The 23,111-nt window shown below is 43.9% G+C and overlaps 1 protein-coding gene across 1 annotated transcript in view; it reads left to right on the top strand.

Moving 5' to 3' along the window:
• The window catches only part of nbas (NBAS subunit of NRZ tethering complex), a 409,584-nt gene that overhangs the window by 14,577 nt on the left and 371,896 nt on the right, over positions 1-23,111 (top strand). Inside the window, 2 exon segments of the mRNA XM_030047740.1 lie at positions 1,808-1,851; positions 15,180-15,313. Of these exon segments, the coding sequence (XP_029903600.1) occupies positions 1,808-1,851; positions 15,180-15,313 (178 nt within the window).

Below are 23,111 nucleotides of genomic sequence, written 5' to 3'. Positions count from 1 at the left end.
TTGGTTTAGCCACAGGTTGCTGCATAACATCGGCATGGTGTCAGCTAAGGTGGCTGTGCAGGTTCGCGGTATTATTACACTACCTTAATACTGCCTGGCACAGTTTACACACGACTTGACTCTTGTCTCTTACCTGTGTTCCGGTGTTACATTTAAATCCAAAGTGAGCCCAACGTCAGATTTTAAAGTCGCAGGCACCGACTTAACGCTACAGCTACTTGCTTCCATGTTGTAGTTGTGTACAGTGCGGCTTCCGTCCGTACAACGTGAATCACACAGAGGTGTTGCTCACCGCGCCCCCTACTGGTTAGGAGTTGAATCGAATCAGAGGCTTTTGTGAATCGATATTGAATTGTGAAAAAAGATATTGCAATGCATTGATGAATCGATATTTTTACCCACCCCTATTATAATTATACTTGAGTATACTACTTTTTGGTAAGGTAGTACACTACAGGTTCACTCCCTGTGTATGTGTTATGGCAACTACCTCAAAGCAGCCAATGTGTAAAATAGCTATACAACAAACCAGCTAATACAGTAAAATAACACTCCATGTCGCAAGCAGGTACAACATTTTTATATACTTGTACTAAGTTTTAACTACTATTGGATAATATACTTAAACTTAAAGTATATCAAGTATGTTATACTTGGAGTATACTTAAACTTTGTCTGTGTACTCGTCAGTATAAACTAAGTATACTTTTGTTAAGTATATTCCTGATAGTACATTCAAAGTAATCTGAAAAGAATACTTACCTAAGTATTAGTTCACAGAAAGTATACTTAGTTCATAAAAAGTATACTTATAAGTATACTTGAGTATACTCCTTTTTGGTAAGGGTATCCACTGAGCTTCAGTCTGTATGAAACACTGCCTGAACTCTCAAAGCCTATGCTGCTTGATCCATTGAGCTAATTTAGTTGACAGGGTATCAATGTTACAGGGGGCTTGGGTTTGGTGTGTGTATTAGGGGTGGGTACGATTACTCGACTACTCGAGTAATGTCTTACTGTTTGCACACCTGCGCAGTGTGTTGGTTTTGGCTGCAACTCATTTGGCGTTGCATGCACCATGTCAGCTGCGTCCAGGAAGAGTGATGTGTGGAAATACTTTGACAAAAAGGACAACGATAACGTGCAGTGCAAGATATGTGGCGTTAAACTTGTATATCATAGAAATACTAGCTCGATGCTTAACCACATGCGTTTAAAGCACAAGGAGAAAACAGCTAACAGGCAGCCTCGCATCACATCTTTTGCTAGCCCTGTTAGCACACGCCGATGTGACGATCGCAGAGCGGAGAAGATTAGATTTATTTGAACATTGTGTTTATGATTTAGGCTGTTGATTGAGAGTTACGTGTTAAGCATCACAGAACAGAAGTCAATACTGCTGTGACATTTGGCAGCTGAATGTTACAAAAACGTGATTGAAAGACCTGTTGTGGTTGTGGACCTCCACAATTTATTTTTTACAGTAGAATATATAATTTGCAAGTAATTGATTACTTGTTCATCATATAATTCGAGTACTCGAATATTGAAATCACTGAAAATGCCCATCCTTAGTGTGTATGTGTAAGTTTGTGTGTGTTTGCACCCTTGAACATGCATTTCATTTCCTTGTTGATCTTTGTAATGCCTCATTCTCTTATTTTTTCACTCTTTCACCCTCCCTTCCCCCAAATCTCTCTCTCTCTCTCTCTCTCTCTCTCTCTCTCACCCTCTCTCTCTCTCTCTCTCTCTCCCCCCCTCACTGTTTGTGTGTGTGTGTGTGTGTGTGTGTGTGTTTCCTCCTCAGGTCTGTGCGAGATGACTTTGGCTCAGTCATTGGGAAGTGCCAGGGTAAGCCCTCTCAACCCTACTTTAACACTCACATAATTCACCATAAATGACAGCTATATAACCATAGCTCAACTCATTAAAGTCCACTTGTTTTATAGTTGTGCAGTTTACTGTTATTTTGTGTGTTTGTATGTATGTATGTGTGTGTGTGTGTGTGCGCATGCTAACATTCCTGTATCTGTGACACCAGGGGCGCAAATCCGACTCCACCACTGGGGGGGGTCAAGTCTTCAATTTCTCAAAAGAGGGCAGTACACCAATATTAACCAATGTACAATATAAAATACACATGCTGGAATAGTCGCATGCTATACACTACACGTCACCAGTCTGCGCCCTCTGTGGCCGCTGTGCCTACATAAGCAGCCTATTAATTATTTTGGCAGGCTCCAGGGCAGGGATAGGCCTACTCAAATACCTGAACCTGGGGGCCACTTTAGGAAAATGGCAAGGGGCCAGGGGCCAGTTGACAAAATGACAACATTAATGATCCTTGATTACTTCTCTCTTTCATTTGTTTTATTTTCACCAAACGTATCAAAAGGTAAGTGCAGTGATTGTCTTTTATGGCTTGGCTTTTCATTTCTATCATGTCCACAACACAGTTTGTAATCACATGAATTTGCCACATTTTTCCACAAGATTGAATAATTCTGTAAGTGCAATTTGCACATTCAACATCAACAACTTTTTACATGAACAACAAATGTACATGAGTAGCTTTCTGTCCGTCTGTCTGTTGTCAGGTGGGTTAACACTGAAGATACCTGAGCACATCTCCTTCAGCTGCTTCACAGAGTCATGTATGACTTGGCCCACATTCAACACAAATAATTTCTGAGTGAGGGCAGTCTTGCCTGTTTAGATGAGTTATTAATTATATACAAGTCCAAACAGAATCTGCCGACTTTTTTCTGGTTTTCTGTGGTGATTCAGGAGGAAAATCTGTGGGATTCTGTGGTGTGTTTTTTTTTTTTTCCATTTTAAGGTTTTCGGCAGTTATCCAGTACTATAATCGATGTGTTTGGAGCAAAAATAAAAAAATTTAACATGTGCGCGCACACACGTGTGCGACACCATTGCACACTACGGAGTTTAACTTTGTGAGTTAGCTGTCAGCATGACAGAAACTAGATCAGCAGTGACGACAGCACTTTTCAGATGATTTCAGACTGTTAACCAGCTGGTAGGCCGTAGATGTTACTGACCCAAACCACTCTTCTTTCTGTTGTCGTGTCTTTGGGACTTTAGATGCTCCACAGTGGTCAGTTTCCTCAGATAATCCAGCGAGTGCTGACAAACTTTACAGTCCAAGACTCCACCGCGCTCATAAACATCACCGGCGGATTCATCTGGCCTCTCTCTGGCAGTGATCCGTGTCGCCCATGTATGTAAAATATAAGAACATGATGGGGTCGGGGAGCGGGACGCGTTCAGCTACACTGACATGGCTGCTGCAACACTGTTGTGTTCAGATTCCGCAGAATTTTTGCGGAGTTTGCCTGCTGAGCCCCGCGGCCGCGGGTTCTGTTTGGGCTGATATCACTTACGACTTGTTGCACCGGAGTTGTAGGGACCGTCCAGACTCCGGACCAAACCATTTAGCAGGATACACGGGGGATGCTGCTTTAAGAATCCTTTCAAAAGTGTCGTGTTTATGTGAAAAATGATTTCAAAAGTGAATATATACAAACACACACATATGATTTTTTTTTCTAACTCATGGATTGGGGGTGGGGTGGGGGCTTTGAAAAGTGGAGGGGACGTCTCTTAAAAGTGGGGGGGACACTGACCACTTGACCCCCGCGGGATTTGCGCCTATGTGTGACACTGTATGTTTGTGAAATTCAATGAAAGATGTAAAATTAAAGCTGCAAGCAGCGTTGGACGGGCCTTCGCCCCCCTGTGCATGTTGGGGGCGGTGTGCGTGTTGTCGAAATACAAGGATACATATGCCCCTTTTCCACCAAAAAACACCTGGTGCTAGTTCGGAGCTGGTGCTAGAGCCAGTGCTTAACTGGTGCCAACAACAAACCGGTTTGCTTTTCCACCGGCCAACAGCCAAGCGGAGCCACGTCAGAGCCACGTCATTACGTCATCGTAAAACGTGATCACGTGGGTGTGCGAGACGCTTGCTTGGAATCACAACAACAAACATGGACGACCCACCGTAGCGATGCAAATACTGCTCGTGTGTTTACAAGCCTACATTGGGGTCCAGAGGTGAAAAACGCAATTATTGCCGGCTACCCGTCATATTCGTGGACGGAACGAACGGTGAGTATGTTTAGCTTTACGTTTATAGCGATCGCTGCTCCTGTTTGAGTCTGTAAGTCCGCCCACCAATGACACGGTGGGCCGCGTCATCGGTTCTTTCTCTGGCTCCTGTTTAGCCCCTGCTCGGAGTCGGTGCTTGTCTAGCACCAGTTTGGCACCAGTTTGGCCCTGCTTGGGCGGTGGAAAACCAAAAAACTGGTGCTAAGTCAGGCACCGGCTCCGAACCAGCACTGGTGGAAAAGGGGTAAACAGGGGTTCCTCTAGGATTTTTTTGAAACTGTGGGGGAGGGCTTCACCATCGTTGTAATAAGTCGAAATGCTTAAATAATTTTTGCTGCTGACGTTAACTTGGAGTGACACACCCCCAGCTGAAATAAAACATCTGCCAGTGAGTTTATTAAAAGACAGATGTTTTTATGGCGCCGGCACTGGAAAACAGTAGCCTATATTTAAATATAACTGTTAACATAAGTTAGTTGTAGATAAAAAAAAATCAGCTGTGTTGGTGAGTTGCTGTCACGGCACCTGTTAGATTAAAAATGACTGAGAAGTCGGCAGAAGTATAACTATCAGTCCATGACAAAAATATTTTTTCCAGCGGATATTGTAGTTACAACATGACTGAGCTAGCAGAGCAGTTGGCTGGCTGACAAAGACTAGTTAACGCCAGATCTCATGTATTTCCGCAGAAACGGAGAGAATACCGGCAAAAAACATTGATATTTTGAGAGCGAAATGCTCACAGTATGAATACATCTTGATTATACATTTAATTTTGTTGGTAATAGTTGTATAATCGCATTATTACATGAGAGGGTGTGCCTGACCGTCATTATTGTCACTTCAGTGATGCGCCCGTCAGCATCAAGCACACCCTCTCGTGTAATAATGCTTAAAAGGATAAAGGAAGTGTCGAGTTGCATCTGTTTTGGTTTAGCCACAGGTTGCTGCATAACATCGGCATGGTGTCAGCTAAGGTGGCTGTGCAGGTTCGCGGTATTATTACACTACCTTAATACTGCCTGGCACAGTTTACACACGACTTGACTCTTGTCTCTTACCTGTGTTCCGGGGTACATTTAAATCCAAAGTGAGCCCAACGTCAGATTTTAAAGTCGCAGGCACCGACTTAACGCTACAGCTACTTGCTTCCATGTTGTAGTTGTGTACAGTGCGGCTTCCGTCCGTACAATGTGAATCACACAGAGGTGTTGCTCACCGTGCCCCCTACTGGTTAGGAGTTGAATCGATTCAGAGGCTTTTGTGAATCGATATTGAATTGTGAAAAAAGATATTGCAATGCATTGATGAATCGATATTTTTACCCACCCCTAGTTCACACATACAAAAACATATAATACGGCACCGAGAGTGGAGAGCTGTAGCCGCTGGGTCTATGCGCGCCGCCATGTCAACATACATAGTCTATATATGTCTACATATATATATTTTAAATTGTTTTAACATCTGGAAGAAAAAAAAAATCATTCCGAAGGTGTGGCGGCTTTTATTTTACCGTGGCGGTGCGCCACGATGAATAACATGTAGCAGAAACCTGGCTAACAGCCAGGTTTCTGCTACATGATACAAAGATACAAGGAAGTTTATTGGTCATTATACAACAGGTTGTATAATGAAATTAAAATGTGCCTGAGGGAAGAAGCTGCTCTGTAGTCTGGTGGTACGGCAGCGGCAGTGCTCCATTTGATTTTGAGTAACTGCCGATACCAAGTCCCGATCCGACAAGAGGATGCATCAGTAATTATTTCACCTGAGGGTTGACAGAGTACTTTTTACTGTAACAATATGTTCAATTATTATTTGTTTTAACAATGTAAATTGCTTATCAAACAGACCTAACAATTCAGCTACCAATGAATGAGCAGTAGTATACATGTGATAACATCCATTGAAAAATAAGCTGAAGTGAAACCTCTTCTCTGAATAGACAAGCTAAGCCAGTGTGCTGCTGTTAGCCAGTGAAAATAGAGCGGAGTGGCAACTCTTCGCTTTGTTACACAATCTATGTCAGTGCGCTGCTGTAGCCTGGAAAGTTTCTTTGCCTTTTGGACTCGGTTTCCGAGTCCAAAATTCGCTTGTCGCTTCCCTATTTTCAGACCCTCCAGCATCAACAGCCTCCTCTGACATATTCTTTTTCTTAAAATAATTAACGATAGACCGCTTCATCTTCTTTGTTTAGTTTTTCGTCCTCCTGCAAGTAGCACCGGTGTGACCTAATTAGAATTTAACTCGCACCTTAAAAAATTAGGTCGCACGCTGGAGCCCTGGGCAGCGGATACTTCTGTATCTTTTGCCTGACGGCAGCAGGGTGAACAGGCTGTGGCTGGGGTGGGTGTTGTCTTATAGTATCCTTTTGACTCTGCGCAGGCACCTCACCTCCCGATATCACTGAGGCTTGGTAGATGGGTACCAATGATGTTTTGGGCAGTTTTAATCACTGGTTGCAGAGTCCTCCTGTTCTGGGCCGTGCACATCCCATGCCAGTTTGAAATGCAGACAGTTCATCCATTTGTTCCAGTTTTAAGGGTATTTTTCAGTGCTTTTATTGTGAAAGAGTTTCGGGCTTTTATTTTGAAAGGCCAAGGACGTCCTAGTGTGTGACTGACATGAGTACTGGCAGCTGTGGCAGATCACACCAAAATGCAAGCAGACAGAGAAATACTCATTCAGTCCAATGGAGAAATTGATAAAACCCACCCCTGTTTGAGGTGTCACTGCTCGGTCACCATTTGAGTTACACACTTTATTCAAAGGTTAAATGAGTCACAAGACTTGGATCTATAATTGTTGTATTTACATGATTTTGCTATCTTTTGCCATTTTTGAGTTATGGCAGTTTTAGTTTGAGAGTGTTTTCTGCTCCCTCTGAGGTCTTACAATGGGTGTGTATTGCGCATTCCTGAGGCAGCTAGAGTGAGTCACATGTCCAGGCAGAGTCAAAACTGTTTGAAAACTCTTCACAGCTCCCACAAACTTGGTCCAATCCACATTAAAACTAAATATTTTTGGAGGAATTTTCGCCCTCTTTCCATCTGCATAGTTTTCGAAGCCGTCAGACTTTTACTTTAGACAGTAGGGGCCTAATTAGTGCCAAGTGTCTGCCAAGATCCTGCCTTTTCACGCCAGAGTCCACGGGAAAAAGTGGAGACTTTGGTTGTGGACACTCTGACTTTGCTTATTAAGTCAAAACTAAGCAAGTTATAGAAAAATCCTCCAGAACTTTTGTTAAGCACTGTGTCCTGTGTCCTGTATTGGATTTTCAAGCCAATTCCGTTAACGCCCTGGGAGGAGATAGATTTTCTGCAAAGTGAAAATTTGGGCGAGAACGTGACTTTCAAAAGCAAGTTGCGGACTTCCTGTTGATTTTAGGTGGGGGGTGCGAGCGCGTGATTTGTAGGGTTTGATGAGATCTTTGTTTTGGCATTGGTTTGGTCTTTCTATCACATTCCTGTGGGCCGCAGCGGCTGCATTTGCGTCCCTAGGTGGCGCTAGCGAGCCCATTTTTGCCCTTAGGGGGTCCGATTTTTGATTTTATCGAATTTTTCACCAGACCTGATGTACATGCCGAATTTGGTGAGTATTTGAGCGTGTTTAGGGGTTCAAATTAAGGCCTAATGACACGTAATAATAATAAAGGAGAAGAAAAAACAGTACAAGAACAATAGGGCCCTCTTCCAGAGAGGCGAAGGCCCTAAATATAGATTTAGTTACATCCATTGACCACACTGCCAGTTGTAACACAGATGAAGTGTTTCATGTCCATACAGCAAACGGGGACAGCCTGCACAACTCTGAGCAGCTGTCTATTTTCTATTGTCATTCTATTGTCTTTCATTTTAGCTTGCCACTAAGGCATTAAAAATATACATGTATAAAATGGTAAAAGTGTAAAGCAATATAACAATACACTAACGAGTGGATTTATTCGTGCAAATGCTGCTTGATATGCCCCGTGCGTCATGCTGTAGTTGTGTGTTGCGTCATCACAAACAACTAATCACTCAGCTGTAAGAAATTTGTTTTTTTTTCCAGTTATGCCGATTGCATTCATATTATAAAACAGTAAAAATCATATGTACAAACAAATGGCCAAATGTTATGAATTATTTTGAAGACACTGAGAAAACTGCATAATTTCTCTTGTATACAATTGATTTTATGATCTGGATCATTTGAAAATGATAACAAATCAATTGATAACGAAACAGTTCGCCTTATCATGCAGCCAGTCCATGCTTATCTGTGTTCGGCTCAAAAATATTCTGCTTATAAGAACTTGTAAGAACTTCTGAAAACTCTTCTCTCTTCTTGTCAAACAGAATGTGGACACACAAGGATTGGGTGGACATTAGTTTAACTCTTTTGTTATCAAAGCCTCTAGTGAAGACTGGCCCAAGATAATGGTGTAAATAAAAATCTGTCCTACTCAGGATGAGATTTCTTGGCTTCAGAAAACTTTGATCATGCTTTACAAGCTGTATAGAGTTATTTTGTTTTTGTTTTTTTTGGCCTTTTTGGAACACTTAAATGGGGTACCCATTGACTTAACTTGCTTTGGAAAAGGCTGCTACATTAGTTCCTTTAGCTACTTTGCTCTGTGTTTTATGGACAAAGACATTTCATCTGTGTTTCAACTGGTACGGATAATGACAGAAGTTTCATTTTTTAATAAAATGCTTCTATGTTTTTGGGTAAATCAGACAAATAAATGTGTGTAAATTAACACCCCCTGTAATTTATTATCTTAGTATAAATGTGAGGACATGTTGGGGAGGACTGTTTTTCTGCATTTAAAGGGCCCTATCTTGTGCCACCCGCTATCCGCTGCCACTACCCGCTACCCGCAAATTGCGGATTTAGGAACTTCCGCTATCCCTAAACGGTATCTTGCGCCACCCGCTGTCCGTTATGCCGACTCCGTCATTTGCACCTGGAGGTGTGTCCGTGGGCGTGTTTCATGCGCTATCCCTAAAGTTGCTATTTTGCGCACACACTTTAGGGATAGCGGATCCGCTTTCCCTAAAGTTTTGGCTGTTAGGAGAGCACGCCCAGGCGGCTTCAATGCACGCCCCGATGGAGCCTCGCCACGCACACGGTCGGACTGATACCGAGACGCCGCCGGAATGGACTGAGTATATTACTCATATAGACTGTTTAGACTAGAGGAAAGACTGTTTTAATTGGACACTTACGCCAGTACGTTTTATTGTTTTATCATAAGCCAGCAGCTGTGCTATATTTTTATTTTTAATATTTTATTTTCCCAATCTACCTTGTCAATAAATTAGTTTACACATAGTTCCACCTCTGCCTCTTGTGTGTCTGTGGTGTGGCCCGGGGATTTTACTCAATCAGTACAACCTTGTGACACGTCCACTTGGACACATGTGGCTCCACCTCCCGAATTAACTCGCCTATAATATAATATATAATATGTATATAAAGCCAACTTGCTTTAGCCTCAGTAGAAGCCCAGAGAAAATCTACCTCCCTCTCTCCATCGCGGGTTTAGGATTTAGGATTTAGGATAGCGCATCCTGCCCTTAAAGGCAATGGCACCTGGCACACTGATTGGTTTAACTGGCGTAACGCCCAAAACACGCCTATGCATAATATAGCGGGTAGCGCAGTTGTTTTGCGGATAGCGGGAGGTGCACAAGATAGCAACTTTTACGGGGGAATGCCTCTTCCTAAATCCTAAATCCGCAAATAGCGGGTTTAGGGAGTCTGGCGCAAGATAGGGCCCAAAATCTATAGACTGCTTCCTTTGTTTGTCACAGTGTTGATTAATCTGTAGTTAATAGTTTTTGTGTATTTGTGTGTCCAAGTGTGCATGTCTGTGTTTCCAAAGCATCTGCTTTGAGTTTATCTCAGAGAGTAACACTGACTGTTGTGGTTATTTGGAATGTGTGAAAGAGGCTATGAACAGCAGCACAGCGCAGCACATCACCCTCACCCTCACCCCTACACTGCCAGTCATTAAACATAGCCACTGACTGCCTGATAAAAATAAATTGCCTTACAATGCATAACTTTCCAGTGACAAAGGGTTGTAATCCAAAAAACACTTAAAATCCACACTTACAATGAGTATAGCTTATAATTTATTTTTTAAAAATGACCACACCTGCAGCTTCACATGAACAACAGAATTGCCAGTGTCTTGTGACTGATTTCAGCCTTGCCATTCTACAACTTGTAGTCTATAGTGTCAGCTGTGTCAGGGATGAACCTGCATCTTTTTTTTTTTTCAGTCAAGAATGTGCACAGATGCGTCCTCCAACTACAGTGCATTCTTAAAGTATTCAGACCCCCATTAACTGTTTTCACTTTTGTTATGTGGCAGCCTGATGATACAATAGTTTAAATTAATTTTTTCTCTCATTAAGCTACACTCAGTACCCCATAATGACAAAGTGAAAACAGAATTATAGAAACTTTTGTAACTTTACTAAAAAGAAAAAACTGAAATATCACAATGACATAAGTAATTAGACCATTTACTCATTACTTAGTTGAAGTACCTTTGGCAGCAATTATAGCCTTGAGTCTTTTTGGGTATGATGCAACAAGCTTTGCACACCTAGATTGGGGGATTTTCTGCCATTCGTCTTTGCAAATCCTTTCAAGCTCAGTCAGGTTGGATGGGCACCGTCGGTGGACAGCCATTTTCAGGTCTCTGCAGAGATTTGGAAAGGGTTCAAGTCAGGGCTCTGGCTGGGCCACTCACGGACATTCACAGATACCCCTTTTCCACCAGGGCTGGTTCGGAGCCGGTGCCTGACTTAGCACCAGTTTTTTGGTTTTCCACCGCCCAAGCACCGGCCAAACTGGTTCCAAATCGGTTCCAAGCAAGCACTAACGGCGAGCAGGGGCTAAACGGGAGCCAGAGAAAGAACCGATGACGCGGCCCACCGCGTCATTGGTGGGCGGACTTACAGACTCAAACGGGAGCAGCGATCGCTATAAACGTATAGCTAAACATAGTCACCGTTCGTTCCGACCACAAATACGGCGGGTAGCCAGCATTAATTGCGTTTTTTGCCTCTGGACGGCGATGTAGGCTTGTAAACACACGAGCAGTATTTGCATCACTACGGTGGGTCGTCCATGTTTGTTTTTGTGATTCCAAGCAAGCGGCTCGCACACCCACGTGATCACGTTTTACAATGATGTAATGAGGTGGCTCTGACTTGGCTCACTTGGCTGTTGGCCGGTGGAAAAGCAAACCTGTTCTTTGTTGGCACCAGTTAAGCACTGGCTCTAGCACCAGCTCCGAACTAGCACCAGGTGCTTTTTGGTGGAAAGGGGGCAAGAGTTGTCCCTGAGCCACTCCTGTGTTGTTTTGGCTGTGTGCTTTGGGTCATTGACGTGTTGGAAGGTGAACCCTCAGCCCAGTCTGAGGTCTTGAGTTCTGTGCAACAGGTTTTCATTGAGGATATCTCTGTACTTTGCGCCATTCAGCTTTCCCTCAACCCTGACCGGTCTCCCAGTCCCTGCTGCTGAAAAACACCCAGGGCACAATGCTGCCACCACCATGCTTCACTCTTTGGATGGTACTGGGCAGGTGATGAGTGGTACCTGGCTTCCTACAGACATACCGTTTGGAATTAAAGCCAAACAGTTCAGTCTTGGTTTCATCAGACCAGAGAATCTTGTTTCTCACAGTCTGAGAGTCCCTCAGGTGCTTTTTTGCAAACTCCAAGCGGGCTTTCATGTGTTTTGCACTCTGCCATAAAGCCCAGATCGGTGGACAGCTGCAGTGATGGTTGTCCTTCTGGAACTCTTTCCCATCTCCACACAAGATCTCTGCAGCTCAGTCAGTTCTTCCATTTGAGAATTATGGAGGCCACTGAGCTCTTGGGAACCTTCAGTGCAGCATAATTTTTTTTGTAGCCTTCCCCAGATCTGTGCCTTGCAACAATCCTGTCTCTGAGCTCTGCATGCAGTTCCTTTGACCTCATGGCTTGGTTTTTGCTTTGATATGCATTGTCAGCTGTGAGGCCTTCTATAGAAAGGGTGTGTGCCTTTCCAAATCATCTCCAATCAATTTAATTTGCCACTGGTGGATTCTAATCCAAGTGTAGAAACACCTTTTAAGTGCCTACTTTTAAGGGCCTAAGGGCTGACCTGCACTTACATTACCTAAAGCCCAAACACGCTCAAACGCGATTGCCCCTGGTATGGACGTCATCACGTTGAAATACGACACACGCATGGCCCGACTTCATTATAAATCGATATAGTTCAAATGCATTTATCATGTCTTCCTTTTAACTAAAAGAGGTTTTTGTTTCTTTTAAGGGATGTTTATTTACCTTTACAGTCTTGGAGGTAACTTACTTCTTCTTCAGAAAGCGTCCAACTGACAGCTGGAGTGGCATGTCAACTGGCTGTTATATATGGCAGTCTGTGTGCGTGGCGCACCTGTCAGATCCGGCAGACCTGACCGGGTGGCCGTGCACACTGTGCGGTGCCGCCTGATCTAGCAGACCCGGCTCTCTCTCTCTCTGCCAGCTACACAGACAACATGGTTGGTTATTGATTGCGCATTGTCGCGATTTGCAGTTAATTGCACTGCGCACATTATACGATTTTGCGGAGGCAGGAGGACGGCATGATTTACGTCATATCCACGTTCATGCACTGCGTACGTGACCGTGCATATGCTCGTGCATGAACGCCTTTACCATACTGGAGCACACTCCCTCCAACCGTGCCAGAGTGGGGGAAGTGTACTGTATTCAAGCACGGAACGGAGCGATCACACTAGTCAAATAATCCGGATTTTGGTGTCAAATGTGCTTGGGCACGGTACGAATAGTGCAATGTGAGTAGCCTCTTGATCAAGCAATGATCAAGAGAAATGGGAGACACCTGAGCTTAATTTCAAGTGCTGTTGGAAAGGGTCTGAATACTTATGTCAATGTGATATTTCAGTTTTTCCTATTTAATAAATTTGCAAAAATAATTGTTTTCACTTTGTCATTATAGGGTATTGAGTGTAGATTAATGAAAGAAAAAAATGGATTTAAAAGATTGTAACATCAGGCTGCAACATAACAAAATTGAAAAAAGTGGAGGGGGTCTGAATACTTTCTGAATGCACTGTATGTAGAGGAATATATAGTTTAGAAGAATTTCTTTTTTTTTTTCATAGAAAATGTGCACATAAATATATATGTAAAAATGGTTCTAAGAAGAAGGAGGCTCCAGTATGTACCCTTTTGGACCCTGGATTACTTAATTTTGTTGCACATCATATGGCACCAGAGACAAAAAAAAAAACAGAAACTAGGAAGAAAGCACAGAGAAAATATCCCTTGAGGGTTTTTTCAATATTTTGTCCCTATCTCTTTGCCCTCCTCCTGTTCTCTGTTTTTCTGTTTTTTCGTTCTTTTATCCATTTTTCTCACTGTCTTTGTGCTCCCCGCCCGTATCTCTCTGTGCCTACTCTCTTTCCGTGTATTCGTTCCACTCCGTCCAGTATTCATTGTGTCCCGTTGCTCTAATGGTTCATAGTGTGGATAACAGTAGCCTCTGGGACTGTGTAAACCCTTGCCCCCCTCCTCTTTTCTTCTCATTCCGTTTCATCTCGCCTTTTCATTTTACTTTTACTTCATTTCATTTCACGGAGATTTGTCCTAATGGATTTTGCTGTGATCCTGCCATTAATGGCATTTGCTTTAAATGGATGTATGAGTGTACATGTTTTAAATGGAGGTACGAGTGTATGTATGTGTGTGTGTTTGCATTCTCTAGTGTGACTACATGTGTGTGTAGCTACCCCCCTCATCCCCACCCCCGTACATAATTCATAAGTGTTGAGCTCCGATAAATGTATCTGCTTGGCTGTAGATAGAAGGTTTTGCTATTGGGTCGTCTGTTGTAATTCTCACCTCTCTCCTGCCAATGCCAGGAGGGAAAAAAAGCCAGGACAGTGGCACCCAATTTTCCAGCTCCTGAAAAAAGCTATCTATGTGGAAATGGTGTCCTCTCAGCCGCAAAACAACATATACAACACATAATGGAAAAGAGAGAGAAACAGAGGAAGAGGGGATGAGAGAGAGAAAAAGAGAGGAAGTGGTAGAGTAAGAGGAAAATGAATGAAAGACTGAACAAGCAAGAGCCATTGGAAGTTTCAGACAAAACAAGAAACGAACACTGGAGGCCAGAAGGTGTGCAGTATCTGCGGTATCTTAATGGTTCTATTTTTTTGTCTACCGCTCCTCCACCAAATGTCTCAAAGGTGTGTTAAATTGCTACTTCTTGTGGTGCTATGTGATAGTTAAGCCTTAAAATTTGGAGAATGTATTTCTCTCAGTGTGTACCTGATTTATTCTCTCTCTCTCTCTCTTTCCCTCACTCTCTCTGTCCCTCTCGTTGCCTTGCTTCCCACTTTGTTCCTGTGTTCCTCATTTAAAATTCTAGTCAGACAATATCCAACGCCTCCATTTGTTTGCAGTATTGCCCACCAGGGCAATATTTCCCTTCCCAAATTTCCCTCCATTTTTCCCCCTGATAGCATTAACTCAGACCTTAATGTTTCAAAAGATAATCACGTGTTCAAAACAGGGGTGGGATCAGGGGCAGAGCAGTCTGCCTCAGCTATTCTCTCAGGAGGAAGTATGACAGTAAATCCCTGAGAAAGTGCCAGCAGGCAGTGACATGCTTTATCACAGCTGTATGGTTACAGTCACAGCACTGCTGATCCAGCAGATGGGTAAAACAGAAGCCTACACTTCAATAAAAGCTGAATTAATGGTCTCTGAGAGAGGGGGGGGGGGCTATCATCTGGCTATCATCCATATATGAATTGGATGGGTCCTCAGACACACTGTGTTGATGTATAGCATTAACTTTATCTTTCTTCTTTTATCTCTATTCATATCAGGCGTGTCAGAGAACACAAGGGACTATTCAGAGTTTTCTCATCTGGCTTAAAGGAATTTCTGGCTACCTGCATTTCTGATGTCTCTTGTCTTTATGCCTTTGTGTTTTGTGTAACACACATTGTTGTCCTGTTTCAGTGCCGAAGGACCCCAGCCCCCAGTGGCGCAGGGTAGCGTGGAGCCATGACTGCACCCTGCTGGCCTATGCCGACAGCACTGGCACCATCCGTCTCTTTGATCTCATGGGCAGTGAGCTCTTCATCATCCCCCCGGTAACCACGCTGACATCTGACAACCTGCCTCCGTTCCCTAGTTCTGTGTCAAACTGTTATTCTTTTTTTTTATGCTGTTATAGACTAATACAAGTGTATTTGCATGTTTCACCATCAGTATTATCCTAATATTTTCGTAAATCCTTGTAAAGGTTAGTTGATTTGAGGGTTGGGTCTCGGCAAGGACATCATGATGCAATGTGTGTCATGATGATGGACCATAAAACAAGATCACGATAAGGTTGTGATTAGGGATGAGCGAGTACACCACTATCTGTATCTGTTTGACCATCTACATTATCCGTATCCGTACTCGGCGTGGGCAGGGCCGAAACCGGAAGTGGGTTGTGCTTAAACCGGAAGTTTGTGGGGTTTGACCGACAGCATTTATAAATGAAGGACTGCAGCCATTGGCTCAGGAGTGGAGGTGTGTTAATGACAGCGGGTCTGTGTGTGTTTGAACCTTCAGTAACCTCTCGTGGTAGTGATAGTTATAGTGATAACCTATCGCTACAAATTGAGCTGTTACCGATCAAGTTTAACAGAAACTCTCCTGACTATCAGTGATGTGTGTTCCGCTCATTCACAGTGTCTCTATTCCGTGCACCTCATCCATGTCCCTATATTGCAACAATTACGGTATAAAAAATAAAAAGACATTTGGCTCATTCCCCTTAACCCAGACACACATTCCCCAAATCCATCACCTCTACTGAGGTGTCTTAAAAAATTAATGCTTTGGACTTGTCGTTTCAATGTATATCATGAATTTACGCGCAGTGAGGTCCGTGGCTGGGTAGGCAGGATCAGCCAGACCTTAAATCGCATATTACATGCATACAAAAATATATATTAAGTAGAACTCAATATTAAAACCACTGCAAAGTCAATCAAGCTGCTGCTGTCAAAAATGTAGTTATTGACATCGGCGGATTATAGCGCGTACACAATTACTGGCAGTTAACTATCTGAGACAGACATTCACCTGCATTTCTGCAAGATTTACAGCACAGGAGCACCCAAAGACAAGATCACAATGAGAAATCGCCTGTATCTCAACAACACAGGACTTGCAGCTCCAGTGCAGTCTATAAGACCAACAACAATACATTATAAACACCGCCCGCTCTTGATCACACACCATTAAACCTCTAAGCAAAACTAAGTCTAAAAAGCTATTGTGTCACTCACATACGAGCACAACATAGGAAGACTTTATAACCAGAGAGAGAGAGAGAGCGAGAGAGAGAGAGAGAGAGAGAGAGAGAGAGAGAGAGAGACTTTTAAATATCCCTGTTAGCTTTTACCTTTTCATTATGTGCAGTGATGTGTGCCTGTGCTGCTCATCCAGCGCTGTGTCTATCCGACTCTTACCAAAAGTCTTTAGGGCGATCTGACAGCGGATGTGGGCTGTGGAGGTTTGGTACTTAAGCAAAGCCCTTGGCAGGTTGTGCAGGTCGCGGTAACTCTCTTTCACCCAGACGCTGCCACTACCCGCCGATAAAAGTAGACTCAAAAAACACAACAACTTGCTAGCTTGACTACCTCACACAACCCAGTTGTTCTTTTTGTGCGATTCATTCCGTTTGAAAAGTCCTCACAATTTTTGTCCCTTCCTTTGGATTAAATCCTTGAGGTCAGGTGTTGGTTTCCCAGTTAATATTACGTTTTTTTCCCTCAAATATCACATTAGAAAGTCTTTTCATATGGGAAATCTCCATCTTCGCTGCTAGCCAAAAGCACTTCGCGCCGGTGACTACAGCATCGTGAGACCTTGTCGGGGGTTCGGGGCCTGTCGGGATTCCTGACATTCCCGACTCGGGAAGCCAACCCACAGAGGCAGAGAAGCGTTGTGCCTAAATGATGCCCATTGAAGACAGTGTGAGAATAGACTACGCATGCGCATTGTTCTCTTATTCACCGGTTTGGGCATGTTTGCAGAAGCACGCAGTCAGTTCTAACGGGCAACAAAACACACAGCAATGAAACAGTTTTATTGGTTGATGTACAGTACACTGTATGTATTTGAATTGCGTGACATCTTTTTTGATTGGATTAAAAATGTAAATATTCTTCTTCTCTTGTTTTATGTTTGTGTATTACGGAGCTGCAGAGGGGCCATAGAGAGAAAAATAAAACACACCAGGCCACATTTTACTACATTGTGCGCTTGAGTGTGAACCAGGTACAATTTGACTCGCTTTTTTTAACAAATCATTTTTGTATAATTGTAGTCCTCCTTACAATACGGTGCCAGGGTTAGGGCTTACTGCTACTGCTAGGGGCTGTGGGATAGAGCCAGACGGCTGAGAGTGTACCCTGCCCCCCCCCACTTCCGGCGCCATTGGTTCTTATGATTGGGTCTTTGAGCTTTTTGAGGTGGAATGTGTTTTAGCAAGTGCTTAGGGACTTCACTGATTACGACATTTAAGGGGTGTGGTTTTGGTTGGCACATAGCCTCAGCTGGGCTTGATTAGCCGATGGGCCACAGGTGTGAGGAAGCCATGCTGTGACGGCACACACCAGACACCATACAGTGAGAGACGCCACACAAGGCAGACGCTGGAGGACAGAAGCCACAGTGGTTTCCTGCAGAGACGGGCTACCCATTCTTCACCCATTTTCCACACCACCACGAATGGTGCACTTTTATCTTTTAACATCTTTCAAAACTGAACGCCGAAAGGAAGCAGCACGGGCTGGCGAGGCACATAGCCGGGCGGCAAGAGGACGCCGGCGGACTGAGCAGGCCATGCAGCACATGGATTTCTGAGAGTCGACAACCTGGCTGGAGTGAGAAATCCACCAAAACCCACCAACCCCTTTTAGTTAGGTAAGATACACTCACTCAGGAAAGCCCAGGTCTCATCCTCACATCACTTGCAACACACAGGGAAAGAGGTAAGCCAAGGTAAATGTTAGGTACTGTGCTAGCTTTAGTTAGGGGTTGGGGGAATAGGGAGCCTAGGCTAGTGCAGGACCGTAACAATTGGGTTGCTCGACCAGGATACTCAACTGGTATCCGCGTATATTGTTCAGTTGCGTGTGTTTTGGGTAGTACATTTGGGTTTGGTGTTGTGTAGCTGCGCCTAGTTGGTTGGCTGAGCTAGGTAGCCGGTTGTTAGCTGTTAGCCAGAATGGCCAAGCGGACAGGTCTTTCTTGGGAGCTTGTGTTGAGTCGGCTAGCATTGTGTTTTGTGTGCTTTTGCCTAGTGGCGCATGTTGACAACTTTGAGTTAGTTGGGCCGGAGTCTTGCAGTGACGGCGTCTCTCTGTGGTGTGTGTTTTGCCGTGACAATTTGTTAGGACGGAGCGGTCTCATTAGTTTATATTGAGTGCAGTTTGCTTTTGTGCTTGGGGTTTGCCTGCCTATGCTTGGCAGGTTTTGTTGTCAGATTTGGCTTTAGTGATAGCGTTGAGTTTTGCTGATTAGCTTGTTGTGATGAGGCCACGGTGCCTATAATGCACCGAACCATTCTGGTTTGACTGTGAATCCATCTGTGTTTTAGTGCTTTAGCTGGTCAATATTGTTGTTGCCATTTTGGTAGCTTTGGTCTACGTATAGCCGTCTGCACTTTGTATTCCCCTCTTTTTGTGTTCCACACACTGGTAAAGTGAAAATGGCAGAATTTGATCCTGAAGAGTTTCACACACACAACATGGCGCGGACGAGTCCAGACGCCGTCGTTACTGCTCCACATAGACTGTGCTTTTTATTTGTTATTTTCTTAGCTTTCTTTAGTTCTCTGACCTCTCTTACTTTTGCTTTAATAACCTACGACCACAGCACACTACTGAACATTGCTACCAGGACTACTTACCTTTTTCCTTGAGTTTCACATGATGAGAGCTCCACTTGGCCGAAGGAGATCCTATAGGATGCGGCGTGTAACCAGGGAAACGGGCCTCCGAAGAGAAGCAGAAAGACGAAACACCGAGGGAAACATGCCAGGGTCAGAAACAGGCTACGGGTGCAAGCACACCATCCTCCTCTTCCCAGTATTCTGCTTGCCAACGTCCAATCCATGGATAACAAGTTGGATGACATCAGGGCCCGAGTCCGCTTCCAACGAGACATGAGGGACTGCAACATTCTTTGTTTCACGGAGAAATGGCTCACGCTGGAGGTGCCGGACCACTCCGTTCGCCCAGCAGAAACATTCTCCGTGTTTCTCATGGACAGAACGAAGGAATCCGGTAAATCAAAAGGTGATGGAGTGTGTTTCCTGACCAACAACAACTGGTGTGATCCAAGGAATGTTTCTGTTGTGTCGCGCTCAGGCTCACCGGACCTCGAACATCTGGCAATCCTCTGTCGCCCTTTCTATCTGTCCCGGGAGTTCTCTGCGGTCGTCATCTTTGCCGTTTATATTCCACCCCAGGTGGACATGAACACTGCTCTCACCACATTATGTGATACCATCAACAAACACTACGCCAAACACCCGGACGCAGCCCTCATCATGGCCGGTGATTTCAACAAGGCAAACCTCAAACCTTTTTCCAGCATGTCACATGTCCCACGAGGGGTGATAACATTCTGGATCACTGTTACACCCCATTCAAGAACGGATACAAAGCCATATCCCTGCCGGCTTTTGGTAAGGCTGACCACGACACCATTTTCCGCATTCCAAAATATAAATAAAGGCTAAGACAGGAACCCCCGGTATTGCGAGAGGTCAGACGCTGGTCCGCCCACACTACAGGACGCGCTGAGTGACGTAGACTGAGACATGCTTCGGGCGAGCTCGGATGACGTCAATGACTTTACAGAAGTGGCTACGTGCTTTATATCCAAGCTGTAGATGATGCTATTCCTATGGTGACTGTGAAGTATTTTTCCTAAACAGAAACCATGGGTGGATAAGTCTATCCGCGAGGCTCTGAAAGCACGTACCGCTGCCTACAACGAGGGGCTCATCACCGGAGATATGTCACCGCACAAAGCGGCAGCCTACAGACAAGTGGTGAAAGCGGCTACGAGGCGGTACAGGGATAAGGTGGAGGAACAACTGTGCGACCGCGACAGCAGACGCATGTGGCAAGGACTGCGGACGATTATGGACTATACAGGACTAGTGAACACCTCGGCTGTTGTGGACTCCTCACTGGCGGAAGAGCTAAATACCTTTTTCGCTTGCTTTGATGCTGGCGGCTCTAGCGCTAGCACTGGGGCTAGTGCAAGCCCAGTACCCGGTGTCGGGTTCTGCCACTTGGTTTCATGGTTTCACGCTAACCCTGAACCTCCGTCGGAGCGGGTTGTTCTTTCAGGGTTTTGGCAGCTCAGTAACAGACGTGGGGCATTGCCTTTTCACGTTCCCATTCATCATTCATTTTCTATTTCCCTTTCTTACTTTCTATGTATTATATTGCACACTTAATGTCAATAATTGTATATTGTATATAGGAGTGTATATAGGAGTGTATGTATATACTTTCTATTTTATTTTATTTTTATTTTTATCTATTTTACTTGCACAGTGCTGGAGTTGTTGCCATTGTGACAAATAAAAATCTTGAATCTTGAATCTTCAGACCAATGTGACACATGCACAATTAGTAAAGCTTGATAAATCTAAACTATGGAAGCTGATTGAGTATTTGGAGATAGAGGCTCCTTAGGAGGCTAAGAAGCCTGAACTTAATTAGGGGTTGGGGGAATAGCGAGCCTAGGCTGGTGCAGGACCGTAACAGTAGGTGTGATATCATAGGAAAATGAAGTGCATAAATGACATTATCAATAAAATCAACTAGAGAATCCAAACAGCATTGTGGATCCTAAAAAAAACAATGTATAGATTCATACAAAAATAATTCCTCTCAATCACTTATGACCCACAAGAAGTGTGGGGCAGAGACCCTGCTCTCTCTGGATTTTCTTGTTTTATTGAGTTTAGGATGTTTCTTAGCATCAGCCGAGGGGAACTGTCATTGTGGCTTTAAGCCAGAATGACACTGGAGGTTGTCGCAGAGCGATACACAGAGCCACACACAGTAACGCAGAGCCACACACAGTAACGCACCCTCACTTTTTCCCCACAGCCTTGTCTTTATTTCCTCCTCCCATATTCTCACATTGCTTTTTGTCTCTGTCCTTATCACCTCCTCTCTTTAATTTTTAACTTGCCTGCTATTCTGCTTTCTTCCCTCGGTCCTCCTCACTTCCTCCCACATCTCATTTCCCTCATCCTTTCTGTCTTTCTGTCTCTCTCAGTAACTGTCCCTTCTGCAATTTCAAGTCCATCTGCTGCCCTCCTACACCACACACACCCACACAAACTCATTCATGCCCTCTCAGTGCCCCATCTTATAATTTCTCTATCTCTCCATCTGCGTTGTTAGAGCCAATGAGCGCAGACACTCATCCTTCTTCCCTGCCAGTCTACCTCCAACACCTGTGATCTTCATTCCTTAAACGCCACACCACCTTCTTATGCATTTGCACACCCACACATGCACGCATTCACATCCTTGCGCCCCCTCCTGCTTCAATATTTCTCTTCTTTGTCACTGCTAAGTGCAGGCTCCTGTGAGTTGCTACTATTTCTGGACTAACTGATCAAAAACTGACACTGACAGAAAAAAATAACATCCTCGGATGAAAAATTTAAATTTTCCCAACCACCCCAACTCTGTCCCACTTTGTCTCCCTCCATCTCTGTTTCCTATTATGTTTTGTTCTGTCTTCCCTCTCCAAACTTTTTTACTGTCTGTTTTATATTCTTTTTAGCAAAGGCTACTGGCATGGTGTATCGCTGTTCTTGCCGTAACAATTTTGTGGAGGGCATATTGATATTCTGATTAATAAATAGTAATATTTATCTATGTTTCTTCCACACAGTGTTATTTCTAGTGTTGCAAAATTCCCGGAATTTTCAAAGTTGGAAAATTTCCATGGGAATTTACGGGGAATTTTCGGGAATTTATATTCACTGCATTCACCCGGTCATATACATATATACATAATAAACATTTTGGTTTGTTATAAGCAGATATGCATGCAAACATATTACATTATAATGAATTTCCAGGGAATTTTCGGGAATTTTCCCCAGCTGAGTCAAACTGTCGTGAATATTGGCATAACCAGTGTATGAAATAAGGGGGAGCAAAGGGGAGCACAGCTCCTCTGGTGGTGACATGAGCTCCCCTGGCTGGAAGCATTGTGAAATTTTGGGGGAGCCGTGCCTGCTCGGTGCCGGCCAACACCACACAGTGTGCGTGGCCACCTGGTCAGGTCTGCCAGATCTGGTTGATTATAATTATCAGCTGATTATTGATTGTGCAATGCCGCGATTCGCAGTTAATCACGCTGCACGCATTAAACAATTTTGCGGAAGCAGGAGGACAGCATGATTTATGTCGTATCCACGTTTGCGCACTGCGTGCGTGACCGTGCATGTGCTCGTGCATGATCACCCGTACCGTACTGGAGCACACCTCCTCCAACCGTGCCAGAGTAATTTTAAGTTGATTTAATTAAACAGTCAAAAGTTACTTTGGTGGTCCATGGATTCATTTTTATCATGTGGATTGAAGTTTGCATAGCCCATATAAATGCTTGGGAAATCTGTTGTTCAAATGAAAATAACCTGATCCATTGGGGCGTTTTATGTAAATATTCTACATTAAGATATTAATGGTATCACCCGTGTGCAACGAATTTTCTCTTTAAATAATCCTATGTCTGTTCTGTTGTAGGATATTAATACAACGACCAGCAGTTATACAGCGTTAGTAAGAGGTGTAGGCTATTAATTCAGGCATAGGACTGTGTGCTGTACTATTGTTAATG

This window comes from Myripristis murdjan, chromosome 24 (assembly GCF_902150065.1).
Source record: "Myripristis murdjan chromosome 24, fMyrMur1.1, whole genome shotgun sequence".
NCBI classification, from domain to species: Eukaryota; Metazoa; Chordata; class Actinopteri; order Holocentriformes; family Holocentridae; genus Myripristis; species Myripristis murdjan.
The sequence above is the reverse complement of the archived record's forward strand: the minus strand, read 5'-3'. Positions and strand labels throughout refer to the sequence as shown.